The sequence below is a fragment of the Macaca fascicularis genome, chromosome 8 (assembly GCF_037993035.2).
Source record: "Macaca fascicularis isolate 582-1 chromosome 8, T2T-MFA8v1.1".
In the NCBI taxonomy this organism is placed as follows: domain Eukaryota; kingdom Metazoa; phylum Chordata; class Mammalia; order Primates; family Cercopithecidae; genus Macaca; species Macaca fascicularis.
This window is the reverse complement of record NC_088382.1, coordinates 7004150-7026414: the sequence shown is the minus strand read 5'-3', so window position 1 is coordinate 7026414 and position 22265 is coordinate 7004150. Positions and strand designations below refer to the sequence as shown.

Genomic DNA, 22265 nt, shown 5'->3' with positions numbered 1-22265 from the left:
TTAGTCATCCTTAGTAACCTGTTCTGTCCTTAGTCATCCTTAGTCACCTGTTCTGTCCTTAGTCACCTGCTCTGTCCTTAGTCATCCTTAGTCATCTGCTCTATCCTTAATCACCTGTTCTGTCCTTAGTCACCTGCTCTGTCCTTAGTCATCCTTAGTTACCTATTCTGTGCTTAGTCACCTGCTCTGTCCTTAGTCGCCTGTTCTGTCCTTAGTCACCTGCTCTGTCCTTAGTCATCCTTAGTCACCTATTCTGTGCTTAGTCACCTGCTCTGTCCTTAGTCACCTGTTCTGTCCTTAGTCATCCTTAGTCACCTGTTCTGTCCTTAGTCATCCTTAGTCTCCTGTTCTGTAACCGTCCTGCCACTCTGGCTTGCACCCCTGCTCTCTTTAAAATAGCCAATCGGAATTAGCGTAGACTGTGCAGTCCAACCCTAGTAAATAGGGGAAAGATATAGCAGTAGGGCTAGCTGTGTTAGGAATAAGGCCCCCTTCCCCTCCCTTGTCCAGTGTGCTCTTGCCATTGTTCCATCTGTGAGATGCACACTTCTATAAAGGTAAATTGCCTTGCTGAGAAAACTTTTGCCTGAGTGCTAATTTCAGTTGGTGGCATCGAGCATTTACTTCCAACATCATCCCATCCAACAGCCTCACAGTTGCCCTGTTATGGCTGAACGAGCTTGTCGTATAGGCCTGGGGAGCATGAACAGATTCCAGAGTGAGACTGCCAGTGCCGAAATGAGACTGTTAGTAGTTTTTATTTATTCCACTTTTGTTCTAGGTTTCACTGAGGAAACGCTGGTTTCAGGGTGCTGCTCAGATTCCCCTGGGCTGTTATCTGCGTATTACTTTCTGTCTGATGGGTCCTCTGGGTAGCTGACACTGACATGGAGTTCAAAGAGTAAGAGATGACCAAGGGTGACTCCTGGGAAAAATAAAAGGGAGTAGAAGCAGGCTGAGATATGGAAAACCTTCCCGCCACTGTGGAGGTCTGACAGCTTAGACCACATTACAGGTCACATGTGGGCTCGGCTAACTCCACAGGGAGTTCTAGGGTGAGGAGCCTCATGTTGGGCTGAATCAGCCAGGCCCCTCTGCCTTTCTGTGCCTACTTCTTAGCTGGGGACTGCCAAGAAAGAGCATGGCGTTAACTTGAAAGCCGAGGTCGATCTTAAATGAACTACCAGATGCAGGTTGGAGAGTGTTAGCTACCTGCACTCATCGCTGTGGAAGAGATAGTTCTTTCTCTAAGGGAGATCTGAGAGCTACTGCCCTGGGGCTGCCATGTAGCTCTCGCTCTCTCTCTTTTTTTAAAAAATAGCTTTATTGATGTATAATTCACATGCCTTAAAGCTTACCCATTAAAAGTGTACTGTTCAGTGATTTTAGCAAATGTATACAGTTGTGTAACCAAAATCACAATCCAGTTTTAGAATGTTTCCATCATCCCAAAATGTTTGCTCCCTCTTCCCACTCCCATCCCCAGCTGCAGGAGACCATGAATCTGTTTCGTGCCTCTACAGTTTTACGGTTTGTAGAAATGGTATCTAAATGGAATCATACAATCTGTAGTCTTTTGTGTCTGACTTCTTTCACTTGTGTTTCTGAGGTTCATTCATGTTGTTGCACGTGTTAGTAGTCTGTTGCTTTTTAGAAGTGTGCTGAGTAGCATTCCATGATGTGGGTATACATTTTGTTTGTCTACTTTTCAGGTGATGGGCTAATTTCTGGTTATTATGAATGATGTTGCTATGAACGTTTGTATACAAGACCTTGTGCAGATCCATGTTTTCATGTATTTTGGTTACATACCTAAGAGTGAAATTGCTGGGTCATATGGTAATTGAATGTTCACTTTTTTAAGCAACTGCCAAATGGTGTTTCAAAGTAGCTGTATCATTTTGCAGTCATGCCAGCAATGTAGAAAACTACATATCGTAGTTTCTCCATATCCTGGTCAGATTTTGGAATTATCAGTCTTATTGTTTGCAGTCATTCTAGTGGGTGTGTAATAGGTATTTCATTGTGCCTTTAATTTGTATTTCCCTAGTGACTAATAATATTGGCCATTTTAATGTGCTTATTTGTATATCTTCTTGCGTGAATTGTCTTCAGCTTTCTCTTTATCCTTTTATTAATGAGTTATGAGTTCTTTACATGGTGTGGGTACAAGTCCTTTATTAGATATATGGTTTGCAAGTATTTTTTCATAGTCTGTGGCTTGTCTTTTCATTGTTTTTTATGGTTTCTTCAGAAGAGCAAAACTTAAAATTTTGACGAAGTCCAACTTATTTTTTTAATGAATTGTGCCTTTAGTGTGATATCTAAGAAATCTTTGCCTAACCTAAGGTCAGAATGATTTCCTGCTGTGCTTTCTTCTGTACATTTTATTTTTTACATTAGGTCAATGATTCTCGACTGGAAACAGTTTTGCTGTCCGGGGCACATTTAGGAATATCTAGAGACGTAGATTGTCACAACCGGGTATGTGTCGGGGGAGGGGTGCCACTGGCATCTAATAGGCAGAGGCCAGGATACAGCTAAACATCCTACAGTGCACAGGACAGCTCTCCACAGCAAAGAATTATCCACCCCCACAAACGCCAACAGTGTTGAGGTTGAGAAACCCTGACTTAGTCCATGTTTAGCTAATGTTTGTGCATGGTGTGAGGTAAGGATCCTAGTGCTTTTGTTTTCCCTTCTGCCAGCACCATTTGTTGAAAAGAATATGCTACTATACTGAATTGCCTCGGCAGCTTTGTTCAAAGTCAATGGGCCATAAATATGAAGATTTACACCTGAATTCTCTATTCTGTTATTTGATTTACATGTCTATTCTTTTGCCAATATAATACTTTTGTTGTTGCTGTTGTTGTTTTTGAGATGGACTCTCCTAGGTTCAAGCTATTCTCCTGCTTCAGCCTCCTGAGTAATGGAGATTACAGGTGCATGCCACCATGCCTGGCTAGTTTTTTGTATTTCTAGTAGAGATGAGGTTTCACCAAGTTGGCCAGGCTGGTCTTAAACTCCTGACCTCAAGTGATTCACCCACCTCAGCCTCCCAAAGAGCTGGGATTACAGGTGTGAGCCACGGTGCCTGGCTGATACTTTGTGATTATTGTAGTTTTATAGACAGTTTTGGAATCAGGTTCTATAAATCCTCCAACTTTGCTCTTAAAAAAAATTATTTTGTCTACTAGAGGTTCTTTGCATTTTCATAAAAAATTTAGCATCAGCTTTTCAAATTCTACAAAAAAGCCACCTGAGATTTTAATGGATTGCATTGAATCTATACATCAATTTGAGAACTACCATCTTAACAATATTGCGTCGTCTAATCCATGAACTTTGTATATTTCACTATTTAAATCTTTAACTTCTTTCAGCAGTGTTTTACGGGTTTCAGTATACAGATGTTACACTTTTGTTGCCAAGTCTATTCCTATTTTGTTTATTTTTAGATGCAATTTTAAATGGAATCATGGTCTTAATTTCATTTTGAATTGCTTATTGACTATATATAAATACAATTCTGTTAGTTTTGTATATTAACTTTGTATATTGCAATCTTGCTAAACTTGTTATAAGTTCTTGTAGGGTTTTTTTTTTTCATTCCTTACAATTTCTATATATAGTGTCTTATATTCTTGAGAATAAAGTCTTTTATTTCTTCACGTCCAATCTGTATAGCTTTAATTTCCTTTTATTGCCTTCTCTGGGTAGAATCTTTAATACAACGTTGAATAAAAGTGGTGAGAGCCATAAGCCTTTAAAAAAATTAAAAAGAATTCAGAATCCTGAGAACCTCTAGTCCTATATGTTTTGAGTAAGGCTTTGCAGACCCACAGTAAGCTACTAATAGGATTGTTGGAAGGGTAAAATGAAGTACAACATGTAATATGCTTAGAGTAATGTCTAGCAACAGTTAGTCCTCATAAAATATTAGCTTTCAGAAAGAGAATCTTGACTGGCCGCTGGTAGGCCAGCATCAGGGATCAGAACTTAACATTGAGGACTGAGGCCTGGGTGGGCAGAGGCTGGGCTGGCTCCATGGCTGATGTGGTGGGTGATGGAAGTTGTCTGTGGCTTGTCCCCAGCATGAGTCAGCAGAATGTTTGTCAGCCTCCTCAGGGATTTCTGGTGCTGTGGGAGCGCTCCCAAGCCAGGATGCTTGTGGTTATAGAGAAATGTAATGTGAAGCGAGTGGACTCAGGAATGACGCATTGTATTGAAGTTCAATTGCTGTTAGAGGATGAGTATCATGAGGGGATGATTTGGGTGTATACAATATTTTAAAACCAAGAGAAAACCCTTCATGATTTCCAGTTTCTATGGTTTTCTATAGAATGCCAATTTCCGTAGAACGCACTGCTACGTCCCTTCTCAAAGGTTCATTCTAGAAGTTGATCTGTTATATCTGTTGAGGGACTTGAAATTGGAGGTAGGGACAACAGCTGAGATGAGCAACAGATAGATAACCTGGAGTGGGACCAGCACCACAATGAGGGCTCAGTGGCACCTCCGACCTCGCTGGGACTCAGCATCTCGTTTATGGTTCTCCTTGTAGAGATCCTTTGTGTCCTTGGTTACATGTGCTCCTAGGTATTTCATTCCATGGCTATTGGAAATGGGATTGCGTTCTTGATTTGGTGCTCAGCTTGAATGTTATTGTGTATGGAAATGCTGGTTTTGTACATGGATTTTCTATCCTGAAACTTTACTGAAGTCGTTTATTGGTTCCAGGAGCCTTTTGGCAGTCTTTAGGGTTTTCTAGGTATAGAATCATATTGGCAGTGAAGAGAGACAGTTTGACTTCTTTTCCTATTTGGATGCCTTTTATGGCTTATTCTTGCCTGATCACTCTGGCTAGGACTTCCTAGCATTTCATTTGTTTAGAAGGTGACAGACACATCGGTGTTTCTTATTCATTTATTTATTTGAGATGGAGAGTTGCTCTGTCATCCAGGCTGGAGTGCAGTGGAGCAATCTTGATTCACTGCAACCTCAGCTTACCACAACCTCCGCCTTCTGGGTTCAAGCGATTCTCCTGCCTCGGCCTCCTGAGGAGCTGGGACCACAGGTGTGCGCCACCACACCCAGCTGATTTTTGTATTTTTAGTAGAGATAGGGTTTTGCCACGTTGGCCAGGCTGGTCTCGAACTCCTGACCTCAATTATCTGTCCACCTCGGCCTCCTAAAGGGCGGGGATTACAGGTGTGAGCCGCCGTGCTCAGCCACAAATCGGTGTTTCTATGAATCAGCCCCAGCTGCCAATTTCCTCTCGAGGACAGCAGGCAAGATGTGGCCAATGGACGTTGTGATCCCTTGTTGGTGATGCTTTGTTCACCATAAAGCAGGCTTTCAGAAGTAAGACAGTCAGATGGCACCAATCATCCTGTATAACACCCCCCATACCTATCTCCTTTCATTACTTTAAGAGAGGAATCTCCGCTAAAGTCACCTTACTGTCAAATGTCTTTCCTACCTAACAGGTAATGTATTAATAAAGATCTTCGACTCTAAGCCAAGAAACTTTCAGAGCTCTCTAGTTGTTCTCAGTAATAAAATAATGTCAATGAATTTCCATTCTTTATTTGGCAGTACCGTGTTCTAATGACAAAGGTTCTGTGACCTTTCAATTATGATCATTACTAAGATACAAAGACTGGAATTCTATAGAAGAGGTCTGACAGATTACCTGAGGTCAGGCATTTGAGACCAGCCTCGCCAACATGGTGAAACCCCGTCTCTACTAAAAATACAAAAATTAGCAGGGCATGGTGGCCCATGCCTGTAGTCCCAGCTACTTGGGAGGCTGAGGCAGGAGAATCGCTTGAACCCGGGAGGTGGAGGTTGCAGTAAGCCGAGATTGTGCCATTGCACTCCAGCCTGGGAATCAGAGCAAGAATCCATCTCAAAAAAAAAAAAAAAAAAAAAAAAAGGCCCGAAGCTTCTCTGAAACACAAATTCAGTCATCAGAAAGTCTCCTGAGAGTTCTTAAGCACCACAACGCGTGGCAAACATGATATCAAAAGTCATCTTGTATACGCCAGTTCCTTCTCTTCACAATTGTTTCTCACTTGAACATCCAAAGACGGTTTTGCAAGCTGTGCAGTCACCACAGGCCAGTGAGGTCACTGTCATTGTGGCAATAGGTAGTTTTCAGAGGCACAGACGTTGTGCTGGCTGATGGAATCTAGAGAGAGAGGGAAAAGCAGTTTAGCATTCATAATAGCTAGCCACACAGGAAAGTGATAACCTGTTTGTATATACATGAAACTATATTTAAAAACAAATGGTCAAGAGCTGTGTTGTCCATAGGCCCCCCCATCCACAGAGCACACATAACTTTTTAAATTAACATGAAACCAAATTCAATACAACGAAACATTCAGGTCTCAGTCACACTGGCCAGTCCCATTAGATGCAGGACAGAGATGACGCTTCCATCGTGGCCGAACACTCGGTGGGCAGGGTGGGAAGCCTGCCAGTCTGTGACACAGGAGTTCTCTAATCTTAGCTCACCACTTCCAATACTCTCGGCATAAGGCAGAGGATAAAGAAATACATAAATGAGTTTTAACTGTGACACCAACAGTGAGAGGTGGGCCGTGCCATCCTATCTACCCAGCATAGGTATTTTTTATGGAATACCAAGTGAATAAGCATACTTCCTAAAACTCAGTTCTTCATGGCTCAAATTAAAGGAGCTCTATAGTCCCATCAGTTTGAAACTCGACTATTTTACGAAAATTACAAGTTGCACCTGGTCCAGGATAGCGCTGCAGGTGCAGCTGAAGGATCAGCACAAGTGATCCTGGCAGCTGGCGGAAACGACCCCTCCCTCTTTCCTCCGTCCTGGCCAGTGTCCTGCACTGCGTTCTACTCCTACTGTTAGAAAAAAAAGGAATGAAGTCCACTGTCAGCATGATTGGATGATAAGGTAGATTAAATCAATCAACTGCAATTAAAGAATCACAATGATTGTGTGATTATAGAATTACAATTACAGAGTTATATTTGAAGGAACTTAAGAAGTCACACAGAAGAGTGATAGAAGGTGGAAAGCTATACTGGTGGTATGGTACAAAAAAGAAAAAATGGGTTTATTCTATAAATATTTCTTAAATGGAAGAAAAAAAATGACTTATCTTAGTTACAGCTCAAGATAGTGTCCCAGAATGTAACTGTTGTCTTCTCAATATAAATGTGCCTCTACCCAGGGGGCCTGGGCCAGTGAGGGACTCTCAGGTGAATTTCAGAAGGGAGGAACACTAACATTTGTGATAGCTTATATATATAAGAAATGATACAGTTAATAACATTGTGTATAACAATTATTATTAGTACTAGGCATACTACTCTCCACAACAGTGAAGCAGGTATTATCATGATTCACATTTTTTTCTCTTTTTGAGATAGGATCTTGCTCTGTCACCCAGGTTAGAGTGCATTGGTGCAAACGTGGCTCCCTGCAGCCTTAGTCTCCTGAACTCAGGTGATCCTCCAGCCTCAGCTTCCCAGGTAGCCAGGACTACAGGTGTGCACCACCACACCCAGTTAATTTTTGGATTTTTTGTAGAGCTAATGTCTCACTTTGTTACCCAGGCTGGTCTCAAACTCCTGGGCTCAAGCAATCCTCCTGCCTCAGTCCTCCAAAGTGCTGGGATTACAGGCATAACACACCACACCTGGCTTGACTTTTCTTATGCAAACTTTTGCCGTGTATAAGTTTCAATTTCTTATGTATTCAAATTATATCAACACTTTTTCTATTGCATCTGGCTTTTGAGTCATAGGTAGGTGGAAGCCTTTCCCGATACTCAGGTTATAAGTCATTCAGCCACATCTGTATGTTCTTCCAGGCTGTGAAAATTCTCTGGATTCAATTTTTACACTTAGTTTTCTGACTAGGTGTCAGTTTTGAAAAACCAGAAAAAAAATGCAGAAAAAATGATGCTCTTTGCAAATTCATCTAAAAATTCAGTATAATCCCCAAATTTCAAACTTTTAAAAAAGAAAAGGACACGTTTATTCTAAAGTTTATGGGAAAGAAAAAAAAATGCATAGGAAAATGATTTTAAAAAAGAAATAATGAGAAAAAATTTGACATACCAGATATCAAAACAGTCTGTATAATTACAGCAGTAAAATAGAAGTTAGCACGGAATAGACAAACAGATCAATGGACGAGAATAACCAGAAACACGCCCACACCATGTGGGAATGTAAGAGAGGACTCACAGGGGCATTATAAGTCAATGTCAATAAATGAGTTATTACAAACGACATGGTCCCCTCACATTATATAATAAGTGAAATGCAGATGCATTAAAGGTCTAAATATTTTTTAAAACTATGAATAGAATAATATGAGATTATTTTTAAAGCTCAGAGGGTGAGGAAGACCTTTCTAAGCAAAACCACTAAGTGTATGTGCCATGGAGGAAAAGAGGTGTTTAATTTTATAAAAAATAATAGTTAAAAATTAAAAACTTGGTAATACTTAAGTCACCATCAGCACAGTTAAAGAGACAGAATTTTGTAACATTTACAGCAAAAGTTTAATGTCCGTATTACATAAGCATGGCTGTTAAACAGGGTGAAAAAGATAAATAACCCAATTTCAAAAGAGGCAAGGGATCAGGACAGGCAATTCATGAATGATAAATCTCCTAAGATACTCAGAGTCATTAGGAATTTAGTAGCCAGGGAATTACAAATTAATGAGATCTATTTTTTTTTTAACTAATCAGATCACCCAACATTGAAACTATGGGTTATGTCCAGTATTGGACATAGGAATTTATAGGACATAGGAAATAGGACTTTATATACTGTTAGTGATAGTGTAAATTGGTACAGCCTTGTGTATCAGAATGTAAGTACACATATCCTAGGGTACAGTAATTCCACTGCTTTGAATCTATTTTACAGAAATCTTCATGTGCCCAGGCTTGGGCTAGAATAACTGTAGCTCAAGAAAATCTCTTAAAATTGAATTCAGATTGTTCAATTAGAAAACATACACACACACACACACACACACACACACACACACACGAGTTTAAAATAGCAGAAGTCAGCCGTGTGGCAGGGTTCATGCCTGTAGTCCCACCTACTTGGGAGGCTGAGGTGGGAGGACTGCTTGAGCCCAGGAGTTTGAGGCCAGTCTGGGCAACACAGTGACATCCTGTTTCTAAAATAAATAAATAAATATTTAAATAAATAAATAAATACAATAGCAGAATAAAAATAACAGAAAGACATTAATTTATTAACATAAATTAATTACCATACCTCCCAATGATTAAAAAGAATGAAGTAGCTGTATATGTGTTAAGCTGGAAGGATCTTCCAGACATAGGGTTAAATAAAAACTCATGAAAAAACATGTGACTCTCCAATTTATATAAAAACAAATCCCTAAACAATATCTACATTTATATACATTTATTTCTATGTAAATATGCTTTTTGTTTTTTTTAAACAGACAGGATCTTGATCCATTGCCCAGACTTGAGTGTAGTGGTATGATCATGGCTTCCTGCAGCCTGGAATTCCTGGCCTCAAGTGATCCTCCCACCTTGGCCTCCTGAGTAGCTAGGACTACAGGCATGTGCCACGACACCAGGCTACTTAAAAAAATTTTTTTTTGTAGGGACAGGATCTTTCTGTGTTGCCAAGGCTGGTCTCAAACTTCTGGCATCAAGCAATCCACTCACCTTGGCCTCCCAAAGTTTTAGGATTATAGGTGCGAGTCACTGGACCTGACCATAATATGTTTACATTCATAAATACGTTTTTAAAAGAAATCTAGAAGATACACTTCCATCTTTATTGTAGTTACTTTAAGGAAGGGTTGTAAGACTGGGGGACCCTGTGTACTTCTCTTCTGTTTGAGTTCTTTGACTATGAAATCAAACATCACTCCATCCACCCATCTACCCATCTACCCATCCATCCATCCACCCACCCATCCACCCATCCACACATGTATCCTTCCATCCACATGTTTATCGTGGTGGGGATAAAGACTGCCTGAAGTATTGATCTTTAAACAGAGACAAGATAGAAGAGAAGCCTACATGTAACCTCACAACAAAGTCTATACCTTACACCTCTCATGGCCTGCTCTAGGACGTGCTGCCTGAGAAATTACACTGGACTTCTGAGCAGTGGCCTTGAGGTGCACACGGGGCTGTGACTGAGTGTGTGGTCAGCAGTCTGGGAGGTCTGAAGTGCATCTGACCACTGAACAAGGGCCGACAGCTCCAGGGTCATGTCCAGGGAGCCCCTCACAGCCCCACGTTCCTAACTAAACACACACAGGAAAAATGATTTCTATCCAAGTTTATTTGGCATCTGAAGATAGCCATATCCCCAAATTCCAATGTCACTTCATAGGAATAATCCTCAAACATCCCATAAAATGTGGCCATAGGACAGATGTTAGAGTAATGCCAGTCCTGGCCGGTGGAGACAGGGATGAGTAGGAAGTTGAACTGCCCTTGAGCAGCTCTGTGAAATTTAAATTTAAAAAAAAAAAAAAAAAAGTTTTTTTCTTTTTCTTTTTTTTTTTAAAGCAACAGTATTTAGCAGTTCTTGGCAGGCATTTACGCACAAGCTAAAGTTTACTAGCCACGCCTCTGTGTGGTCTTATGGGTAGGATACAGAATCAACATGCTGCCAAAATTAATTTTTTATAGTACGGTGGGCAAGTCACTTTATTTAACTAAAACTGCGATTGCCAGCATCCAAGTGTGGTTAATGGTACGGTGTGCAGAAGTCCAAGAGCGCATGGGACCCATGTGAGCTTTAGCTTTGCTTATCAAAATAAGTAAGCATGTTAGGGCTGGGAGATCTAGCCAGACCTCTACTCTGGTAAGGAATCGCCCAGCTCCCTCACTGTGGGACGGTGGTCACCCAGCCTCTGCAGCTTCATGGCTTAAGGCAGCCCTTGGCAGTAGAGCCCAGCAGGTCACACATGTTCCTAGAGTCGTTTCTCACAATGAGCCCAGAGCTGCCTGCTGTGTCATTTTCATCTGCTCATATCGCATCTCCTCTTTCACACAGCCGTCCTGGAGGCACTGCTTCTGCAGACTGAATACCACCACTCCTTCCGTGATTCTCCCGGGTCCTGACTTCTAGATGCCTCGCTCTGGAAGCTCAGAACTCAAGACTAGGTGCCACCTTTGATTCTTCTTTCTCTAATATGCCACATCCAAGCTATCAACAAGTGCAACTGGCTTTGAAATGTATATTTAAAATCTGACAACTGCACAACAACTCCATCGATATGTCCCTAGTCCTAACCCCCATCAGTAATCACCCAAACCACTGCAAAGGTCCAAGATTGCTTTATCTGCTTCCATTAAAAAACATTTGTCAGCACTTTGAGAGGCCAAGTTGGGAGGATCCCTTGAGCCCAGGAGTTCAAAACCAGCCTGGGCAACATTGGGAGACTCTGTATCCATTAAAACAAACACAAACACAAACAGAGTAAACAAACATATACCAGAGCCTATTCCTCCCACTTAAAATCCTTCTGCGACTTCCATTTACCTCAGAACAAAACCCAAACTTCTTGCTGTTGTCTGTTAAGGTGTCAGTGGTCTGGAATGGTCCAGCTGAAGCTGCCTGCTTCTCCAGCTTCATTTCCTATCGCTTTGTCTTCTCTCCCTTCATTTCAGCCACGCTAAACTTACCACTTCTCTTGACATCTTAGCCCTTACTGTTCCTGGAAGGACCAGTCCCATAGACCTACAAGAGTCCATCCTTCTCTTCATCATCTGGGCCTCACCTCAAATGCCACTCACCTGCAAGGGGCCTACCTTACTCCTACTTTCCATACTCACCTGGTTTTCTTCATTGCATTTACCACCATAAGGATTTTTAAAGAAACTGTTTGTTGCCTGTCTTCTCCCTTAAATGTTAAGTCCCACAGGGGCAAAGGCTGTCAACTGCTGTACCTGCAGTGCCTAGAATATGCTCGGCATATGACAAGTGTGTAGGAAATATCTACCGGGTAAATGAATGAATGACCTGATACCATGTGGCTGTTTTGTAGCTCAGTCTAATAATACAGCAGTTCTCAACGTATTTTTTCTGCTCTGCTGTTTTACTGGAGACATTCACATCGCTGATACTTCTCTAGGACATCCTAAGAATGTGCCACAGACAAGAAGGTCTACCGTTTACGTGTGACTCCCAGCACACCAACTTCTGTTTCCCATCCAGGAAACGTGTGAAAGGATATTACAGGTGGCGTGTCCCTCATCCAAAATGCTCGAGACCAGAAGTGTTTTGAATTCCAGATTTTTTTTTTGGGGGGGGGGCATTTTTGGAATGTACAATGACAGATCTTGAAGATAGGACCAGAGTCTAAAACCAAAATTCATTTATGTTTCATCTACATCTTATACACATAGCCTAGAGGTAATTTTATACGATATTTTAAATAATTCTGCGCAGAGGCTGGTGTGATTGTCAGGTGTGACAGCATGACTGTAGTCCCAGCTACACAGGAGGCTGAGGTGGGAAGGTCGCTGGAGGCCAGGAGTTAAAGGCTGCAGTGAGCTATGATCGCAGCACTGTAACCAGCCTGGGCAACAGAGCAAAACTCTGTTTCAAAAAACAAACAAATTTTGTGCATGAAACAAAGTCTGTGTACACGGAACCATCAGAAAGCAGAGGTGTCACCCCATGTAGACAATCAGTGGTTGTGTGGTATCACCCTCGTTCCTGATTTTTTTTTTTTTTTTTTGAGACAGAGTCTCACTCTGTCGCCCGGGCTAGAGTGCAGTGGTGAAATCTCGGCTCACTGCAACCTCTGCCTCCCGGGCTCAAGCGATTCTCCTGCCTCAGCCTCCCAAGTAGCTGGAACTACAAGCGTGTGCCATCACGCCCAGCTAATTTTTGTAATTTTAGTAGAGACGGGGTTTTGCCATGTTGGCCAGGCTGGTGTTGAAGTCCTAGCCTCGAGCGATCTGCCCGCCTTGGTCTCCCAAAGTGCTGGGATTACAGGCATGAGCCACCATGCCTGGCCCTGACTCTGAATTTATATGCTACCAACAAGCAATCATTTCCTTACACTTATTCACACATAAGTAGTTAACAGTAAAAAATAAGACATGCCATTAACACAGTGGAGACTCGTGTGCTCAGGGGAGCTAAGCAGCCAGTGGCATCAGCGGAGACCAGAATCAGCTGTTGAACAGCAGCAGCAACAACACACAACAGCAGGCCTCTGGTCTCCCAACCATGCTGCGCTTTGATTCGAAGGTTAGGGGACACTGCATTTTACATTTTAGGTGAGAGGGAACATGAGAAGCAGTTACAGGCCCAGGAAGTGGGTCCTCTGGGGACAAGGAGGCATTCTACTGGGTGGCTTTTTAATGGTATCTGCCCCACTGGCAATGGTCTTAGAATTTTTAATGGTATCCGCCTCATTACAATGGTCTTAACACCGACAGCTCCTTTCTGTTGGTTCAGTATACACAAACTTTGTTTCATGCACAAAATATTTACTTAATGTTTTGGGGTTTTTTTGAGACAGGGCCTCACTCTGTCTCCCATGTTGGTGTGCAGTGTCATGATCATGGCTCACTGCAGCCTCTAACTCCTGGGATCAGGCAAGGCTCTCACCTCAGCCTCCCACGCAGCTGGGACTATAGTCACGTGTCACCATGCCCGGCTAATTTTTTTCTTTTTTGTCTTAGGAGTCTCTCTTTGATTTTATAAGCTGACATGATTTCTTGTTCTGTTGTGAATGCACGCTGCTCTAGGCCTCAGTTAACCCATCACACATGTGCTCCATGCTGTCCACGGGTGCTTTTTCTGCAGTGTTAACATAATCTTCATGGTTGGTATCATCATGAACACCTTGATTCAGAACCATTCTGGCTATAGCTTCATCAGTCAGTGAAATGAACAATTGGAGCCCATTATCAGTGTTAAAAACAACATTAATCTCTACTTCTTCCAGCTGACTGATGAACTCGGAAGGTCTATTTTTTCCATAGGTAAGGAGGTCAGACGTCCTTTTCTTCTCACTTGACAAGCTGAATTCTTCTAAGTCACCACCTTGTTCATCATCATCACTGAACACAGTCATAGGCCAGAGGTCACGCCAGGCATGCACAGCTGTGTCTTTAGTCACTGTGTTGCAAGCGTTGGCAACAGCATGTATGGCTCCTTCATGCTCAACTCCTGAAAATCTTCTACACCTACACCTGTGTTCCCTGCTGTGAGCATGAATTCAAGAAAGTGTTTATTTTATAATTACTTTCCATTGATCTAAAGATACCCTGGTTACATGGCTGAACTAAAGAAGTCACATTTTGGGGAGAAGTACACAGCATCAATATTATCTTTGATGAGAATTTCAGCTGGGGGATGAGCAGAACAGTAGTCAAGGCATAAGAAAATCTTGCTGTCACCATCCGGTCCAACTTTTCTGCAGCGAGCACAAGAGGCCTGTACGAAATGTTTGTAACACCGATCAGAAAAGATGCTCCTGGTGACCCACGCCTTTTTGTTAGCATAATAATGGACCGATAAGAAATTTATTCCTTGAGAACAGCAAGGACAAAAGCTTTGCCCATGAGAGCAAGTTTACACTTATTGCGTGCCTGCTGCATTTCCACAGCACTGCACAGTCATTCTGTCCTTGGCATCCTTAATTCCTATAGGGGCTGTCCCATCAGCTGTAGTCAGCATCTTTCTGGGGCAGTAGCACCCAAATGGTGATGTCTCATCAGCAATATAGACTTGTTCTGGCATCAGATTTTCATCAGCGATAATCTTGGCAAACTCGTCAATGAGTTTCGACTCTGCCTTGTGATCTGCAGATGCTTTAAAACTTGAATTCCATGTCATTTCTTAATATCTGCAACCAGCCTGTTGAATATTCACAGTTCCCTTCAACTTTCAGTTCATCAGGATAGATCTTCGCTTGTTTCATGATCAGCATACCACTGAGTGGCATGTGGTCAGTGTGATGCACGTGTTCAGATCTAGTTTTTCAGTACACGATTGACGTCTTCATTTTTAGCTTTATGCAGAGTTTTTCTATTTTTCATTAACTTCTGCTCATCACATTCAGCACAGAACTTCAAAAGTGTATCCTTCTGTGTCTTCCGGTCATATATGGTGGTCATCCCAACACCATACTCTTCTGTTAGATGTTTCACACTTACACTGCTGTTCAGTTCCCCCAACAAGTTGCCTGTGCTATTGATAAACATAAATTCTTCCTCTTTTTCTGATCACTGTTACACATAGGGGGATCTGCAGGCCTTTTTGACATTTTCAGTAATATTTTTACATGACACAGCAGAGAATAAGCAAAAAAACCACAGTGAGTAATGCATGGAGTTCTTGGCCCCACGTGAGGTATCATGGGGAATCTGTGGTGGGTGCGTCCAGCCTGCACACATGCCATTTTATTATACGTTGTGGGCGTGCTTGCGTGGGGGAATTTGGGTGTGCATGGAAAAGTTATACTGTAGTTGAAGGGCGCTGGGTGGGTCTTTTTTTCCCTTGGGGACACTAAATCAACCGTGTTGTGCACCTGTGCTTTGACTATGCCCTGTCACATGAGGTCAGGTGTGGAATTTTCCACTTGTGTTGACAAGCTGGCACTCAAAAAGTTTAGGATATTGGAGCATTTCAGATTAAAATTAGGAATGTTCAACCTGTATTACGTGACTAGCCTTGAATCCACTATTATTCACTATTTTTTCTATTACATTTTATAATTGTTTATCATTGGGTATACAAATGCTAATGATTTCAGTGAGTGGATCATATAAACAGTAATTTTGCTGAATGAGTTGTAACAGTCTATTTACTCTTTATGTTTCTATGTAAACAACTGCAAACAAAATGTGCAAACATGAAAACAAAATGTGTCCCTTCCTGTATAATTCTTATAATTTCTTTTTCTTATTTTATTCCCTTGACTAGGAATCATAGAACACTGTTGAAGAGTAAGAGTAATAGCATTCATGTGTGTCTTGTACCTGATTTAAGCCTTAAACTAAAGTTTTCACCATTCAATATTTGTTGTACGTTTTTTTATAGATAACCTCCATAGTTAAGAAAGTTATCTATTACTGGTTTCTGAAGAGGTTTTTTGTTGTTGTTGTTGTTGTTGTTGTTGTTTTAATCATTACTGGGCGTTGAATCTTCCCTACTGCTTTTTGACACTACTAAGAAAATTAATGGATTAGAAAAAAGAAGACTTAATGCTATTCATTTATCCTTTCATTCGTAGGTTAAACCACACTTGGTTATGTACGTGTGTGTTTTAAAAACACACTGTCAAATTTGACTTGATGAAATACCTTATTTCGGAGGTTTTTTTTTTTTTCTTAGACGAGTCTCACTCTGTTGCCCAGGCTGGAGTACAATGGCGCGATCTCAGCTCACTGCAACCTCTTTCTTCCAGGTTTAAGCAATTCTCCTGCCTCAGCCTCCCGAGTAGCTGGGACTACAGGCACATGCCACCATGCCCAGCTAATTTTTTTCTATTTTTAGTAGAGATGCGGTTTCACTGTGTTAGCCAGGATGGTCTCGATCTCCTGACCTCATGATCCACCTGCCTCGGCCTCCCAAAGTGTTGGGATTACAGGCGTGAGCCACCACATCCAGCCTCAGATTTTTATGCACTTGTTTACAAATCAGTTTTTTAAACCAGTATTAGGTCAAGATCATGCTAGCCTTGTAAAAGGTGAATAGATTCCTATTTTTTTCCTGCAAAACTTTATAATGTTTGGTAAAATTTACTACTAAAACTATCTGTGAAGGGTGCCTTTAAAAGTTTGATAGACATAACATAAAATTTACTATATTAGCTATTTTTAAGTGTCCGCTTCAGTGGCATGAAGTGCATTAGCAATGCTGTGCAGCCATCATCACTGTTATTATCAATTTCTAGAATGTTCTCATTATCCAAAACTGAATCTGTAGCCATTAAACAATAATTATCAATTTCCTTCCTGCCTACTCCACCCTTGGTAACTCAACTATACTTTGTCTCTGTGACTTTGTCTATTCTAAGTTCTTATAAGTGTAGTCATATGATATTTGTCCTTTTGTTTCTGGCTTATTTCACTCAACATGATGTTTTCAAAGTTCATCCACAGTGTTACATGTATCAGAAGCTCCTTCCTTTTTAAGGGTGAATAATATTCCACTGTATGGATAGACCACATTTTGTTTATTATGCATCCACTGATGAACACTTGGGCTTCTGCCTTTTGGCTATTGTGAACAATGCTGCTATAAATGTGGATGTACAAATACTGTTTTGAGATCCTGCTTTCAATTTGTTTTTGATATATACCCAGAAGGGGAATTCTTGGATCATATGGTAATTCTATTTTTCATTTTTTTGATGAACTGCCACACTGTTTTCTGTTGTGGCTATAGTATCTTACATTCCCAACACTACACGAGGACACAAGGGTTCCAACTTTCCCCATCCTTACCAACACTTGTTATTTTCTGTGGTTTTTGTTTGTTTTTGTTTGTTTTGTTTTGTTTTAATAGTAGCAATCATAATGGGTGTGAAGTGCTGAGGTGCTATCTCATTGTGGTTTTGATTTGCATTTTCCCTATGATTAGTAATTTTCCTAATGATTAGTAATGTTAACCATCTTTTCATATACCTATTTATATCATCTTTTATATCATCTTTTTTGAAGAAATGTTTATTCACGTTCTTTGCTCACTTTGTAATCGGGTTGTTTGTTTTTTTGTTGTTGACTTGCAGGAGTTCTTTATATATTCTGAAGATTAACCTGTTATTTGCAAATATTTTCTCCAATTCCATAGATTGCTTTTCACTCTGTTGACTGCATCCTTTGATGCACTGAAGTCTTTAATGTGTATATAGTCCAATTTATCTATTTTTACCCCAATTGCCTCTCTGCGGCTTTCATGAGCCATGCCCACCTCTTTTTCTTGCCCACCTTGCATGTTATGTGAGACAGAGAGGAGGATCAATCCTTCAGGTATGAACCAGCCAGACTAGAACAAATAATGTCCGGTCTGCTCCCTGCAGCTTGAGGAAGGGAACTGGGACCTGGGTTGCCATCACATGCCACAAAACTTGCCTGCGGACTTGAAGATGGCTTTCCTCCATCAGGCACTTGCTGTGTTTGCGGGTTGCTCTATGCATTTGGTGGTTGTTCAGAGCACCTGCAGTGTTACTGCAGACAGCTTCTGCCTGGTTTTAGTGGTTCATGTGGTGGATGAGAGCTTAGCGTTTCCTCATCTGTCATTTTGCTACCATTCCCGTGTGCAGGTGCCTTTTTAGTGGCTGGTAAGAGAAATACTTTTGATTGCCTATTTGACTTTCTTAAATTGTTACTTTTTAAAAATTTCTTTTTTTGTTGATACATAATTGATTTTTTTTTTTTTTTTTTTTTTTTTTGAGACAGAGTTTTGCTCTTGTTGCCCAGGCTGGAGTGCAATGGCACAATCTTGGCTCACTGCAATCTCTGCCTCCCGGGTTCAAGCGATTCTCCTGCCTCAGCCTCCCAAGTAGCTGGGATCACAGGCATGCACCACCATGCCTGGCTAATTTTGTATCTTTAGTAGAGACAGCGTTTCACTGTGTTGGTCAGGCTGGTCTCCAGTTCCTGACCTCAAGTGATCTGTCCACTTTGGCCTCCCAAAGTGTTGAGATTACAGGCATGAGCCACTGCGCCCAGCTGATGTACATATTTTACCTATTTAATTTTTTTAGTGCTTGAGCTTGTTTAGATTTTCTGTTTCTTGAATCCATTTTGGTAACATTTTTCTAAAAATTATCCATCTTACCTGTTTTCAAATTTATTGGTATTAAATTGTTCATTATGCTCTCTTATGATTTTAAATATCCTTACTATAGCTGCAGTGACAGCTCCAATTTCATTCTTAGTATTTCTCATGGAACCCTCTCTCTTCCTTCCTTTTTCAACATTGTCAGGATTTTTACTATTTATAAGTTTTTTCCCCACCAAAGACCTGAGTTTTTTGCGATTGCTGAGCCTCTTTTTTGCCCTGCTGCCATTTTGCTCACATTTAGTATTGTCTCTTTTCTTTCTTTCCTCCTATGTCCTTCAGGATTACTTTACTGCCATCCATTTATTTTCAAGCACCAACATTTAAGAAAAATTGATTAAAAAATAAAATGAGATCATTTCATCCAACTACTTTTTTCTCTTGCTCCAAACTGGGGAAGTTTGTGGAACACCAGGTTCTGTGGTATACAGTCTGAGAACCACGACAGTCAGTGGCTGTGAAAGTGAAAACGTTTTCCACTTGTTGGGCCCAGGATAAGTTTCTGCCTCTTACCAAGGAAGATTCTGAACTGAAAATCAGGGGCTGGGGCTGGGATTCTGGGTCTTTTGTTAATTCACTGCATGACTCTGGCCTAGAAACTCAGAGGCCCTCAGTTAGGCTACCATAACAAAATGCCTCAGGGTGGGTGGCTTCAACAGCAGACATTTATTTTGTCACTGGTCGGAGGGCAGGAAGTCCAAGACCAAGGTGTCACGGGGTTAGTTTCTCCTGAGGCTTCCTGAGAGACCCCTCGGGTTGCAGATGGCCACCTTCTCCCTGTGTCCTCACTTGGACTTTTCTTTGTGCAAATGTATCTTTGGTGCCTTCCTGCCTGCCTGCCTGCCTGCCTGCCTGCCTGCCTGCCTTCCTGCCTGCCTGCCTTCCTTCCTTCCTTCCTTCCTTCCTTCCTTCCTTCCTTCCTTCCTTCCTTCCTTCCTTCCTTCCTTCCTTCCTTCCTTCCCTCCCTCCCTTCCTTCCCTCCCTCCTTCCCTCCTTCCTTCCTTCCCTCCTTCCCTCCTTCCCTCCTTCTCTCCCTCCCTCCTTCCTTCCCTCCCTCCCTCCTTCCCTCCCTCCCTCCCTCCCTCCCTCCCTCTCTTTCTTTCTTTCTTTCTTTCTTTCTTTCTTTCTTTCTTTCTTTCTTTCTTTCTTTCTTTCTTTCTTTCTTTCTTTCTTTCTTTCTTTCTTTCTTTCTTTCTTTCTTTCTCTCTTTCTTTCTCTCTCTCTCTCTCTCTCTCTCTCTCTTTCTTTTTTTTGAGATGGAGTTTTGCTCTGTTGTACAGGCTGGAGTGCAGTGGTGGGATCATGGCTCACCACAACCTCTGCCTCTCGTGTTCAAGGGATTCTCCTGTCTCAGCCTCTGGAGTAGCTGGGATTGCAGGCGCCCACAACCATGCCCAACTAATTTTGTATTTTTAGTACAGACAGGGTTTCACCATGTTGAACACACTGGTCCCACACTCCTGACCTCAAGTGATCTGCTAGCCTTGGCCTCCCAAAGTGCTGGGATTATAGGCGTGAGCCACCACGCCTGGCCTCTTCCTCTTCATATAAGGACACCAGTCATACTGGATTAGGGCCTTGCCCTTATGACCTCATGTTATCTTATTTACGTCTTTAAGGGCTCTAGCTCCAGCTACGATCATGTTCTAAGGACCGGGAAGGCTTCAACCTATGAATTCTGGGGAGACAAATTCAGCCCATAACATGAGCTCGGTCACTTTCGGTCACTTTGGGTTCAACACTGACTGTCTAATATGCAACAACAAAAAGGAACACAAGTTCAGCATGCTCCAAAGACACAAGAAAATCTCTCCTACAGTCATAACCCAAAGCATGAATTAAGTCGGTCAATAAGCAAAGACAGCCTAAAACCAAGGGGAGCTTCCCATTAGGAGGTAGAGCTTTGAAGTTTCTTTTATGTCCATGAACCTTTCTGATCCTCAGAGCTGCAAGGCAGCTGTGACACACTTGAGCATTTACCCTAAGCATGGGAGTGTTTGCAGGGGGCTTTGTGAATTTGTACAGCAAAATAGTCTTCAAAGTTTCCTGCCACGACCCAAATGCTTGGAGCAGCATATGCATGGCTGGTTTCAGTTCTCAAACCAACCACCACATTTCTAATGGATATAAAATGTTGCCTTGTCTACAATATTTCTTATTCTGAATTGAATAGACAGCTGACTTCTGTGTTCTAGGTTTTTACTGTTTTTTTTTGTCTGCTTTTAATATGCTTTTAAACTTTTTTTTTTTTTTTTTCAAGACGGAGTTTTGCTCTTATTGCCCTGGCTGGAGAGCAGTGGTGTAATCTCGGCTCACTGCAACCTCTGCCTGGCAGGTTCAAGCAATTCTCCTGTCTCAGCCTCCCGAGTAGCTGAGACTACAGGCACACACCACCAGGCCCGGCTAATTTTGTATTTTTAGTAGAGACGGGGGTTTCACCAAGTCGGCCAGCCTGCTCTGAACTCCTGACCTCAGGTGATCAACCTGCCTCGGCCTCCCAAAGTGCTGGGATTACGGGCATGAGCCACCATGCCCGGCCTATGCTTTTAAACCTTTACATCTCTGATACAATTCACATCCAGTGAGTTGAGTTCTGTTGGCGTAAGTTTAACGACAGGGACCCAAAAGTTGAGGAAATTTCAAAGATAACCATCTAGGAACATTAGTTTGGCCAATAAATGCAATAAAGGGAGTGCTTAGAAATTCATTTTCTGAGCAAACCTTTCCAAAGCTAATGGTGAAATACTGTTTTAGGAGCTAGCAGTTAATTTTTAAAATATATATATATTATGTGTGTGTGTGTATATATATATATATATATTTTTTTTTTTTTTTTTTTTTTTTTTTGAGACAGAGTCTCACTCTGTTGCACAGGCTGGAATGCAGTGGTGTGATCACAGCTCACTGTAGCACTGACCTCCCTGAGCTCAGGTGATCCTCCACCTTAGCCTCCCATGTAGCTGGAACTATAGGCTTGCACCACCATGCCCACTAATTATTGTAATTTTTTGTATAGACGAGATTTCACCATGTTGCCCAGGCTGGACTTGAACTGCTGTGCTCAAACGACCCACCTGCCTTGGCCTCCTAAAGTGCTGGGATTACAGGCATGGGCCACTGTGCCTGGCTGATATATACATATTTAAAAGCCTAAACATATCAGATGTTGACATTACCAAATTCCACCAGTTTTAGTTCACGTTCATTTATATCCTGGTAGAGTTCATCTGTTTTGAGAACAACTCAAAGGAAAAATAATTCTTCATATTGTCTGAATTATGTCTTCGAAATCTACAAACATTTTCTGATTGGTTGCTGAGCTCCTGGGTGTGGAAATCTGGGTGGGGATAAAATGAGGCCGTCCTTGGAGGACAGAAGATGGAAGGGGGCAGTCCCCATCCTCACTCTCCTCTCTGCCACTTGCCACAACT

The 22265-nt window shown here is 41.7% G+C and overlaps 1 protein-coding gene and 1 long non-coding RNA gene across 6 annotated transcripts in view; one reads left to right on the top strand and one right to left on the bottom strand.

Annotated features, from left to right (window-relative positions):
- LOC141407550 (uncharacterized) overlaps positions 1–22265 on the top strand; it is a 100850-nt gene that overhangs the window by 57606 nt on the left and 20979 nt on the right. The gene's annotated exons all lie outside the window — the stretch shown is intronic.
- The window catches only part of MCPH1 (microcephalin 1), a 240996-nt gene continuing 219501 nt past the window's right edge, over positions 771–22265 (bottom strand). Inside the window, exon 14 of the mRNA XM_045397815.3 lies at positions 771–6196. Coding sequence (XP_045253750.2) covers positions 6141–6196 — 56 coding nt within the window. The 3' untranslated portion in view covers positions 771–6140. The remainder of the gene's footprint in view (positions 6197–22265) is intronic.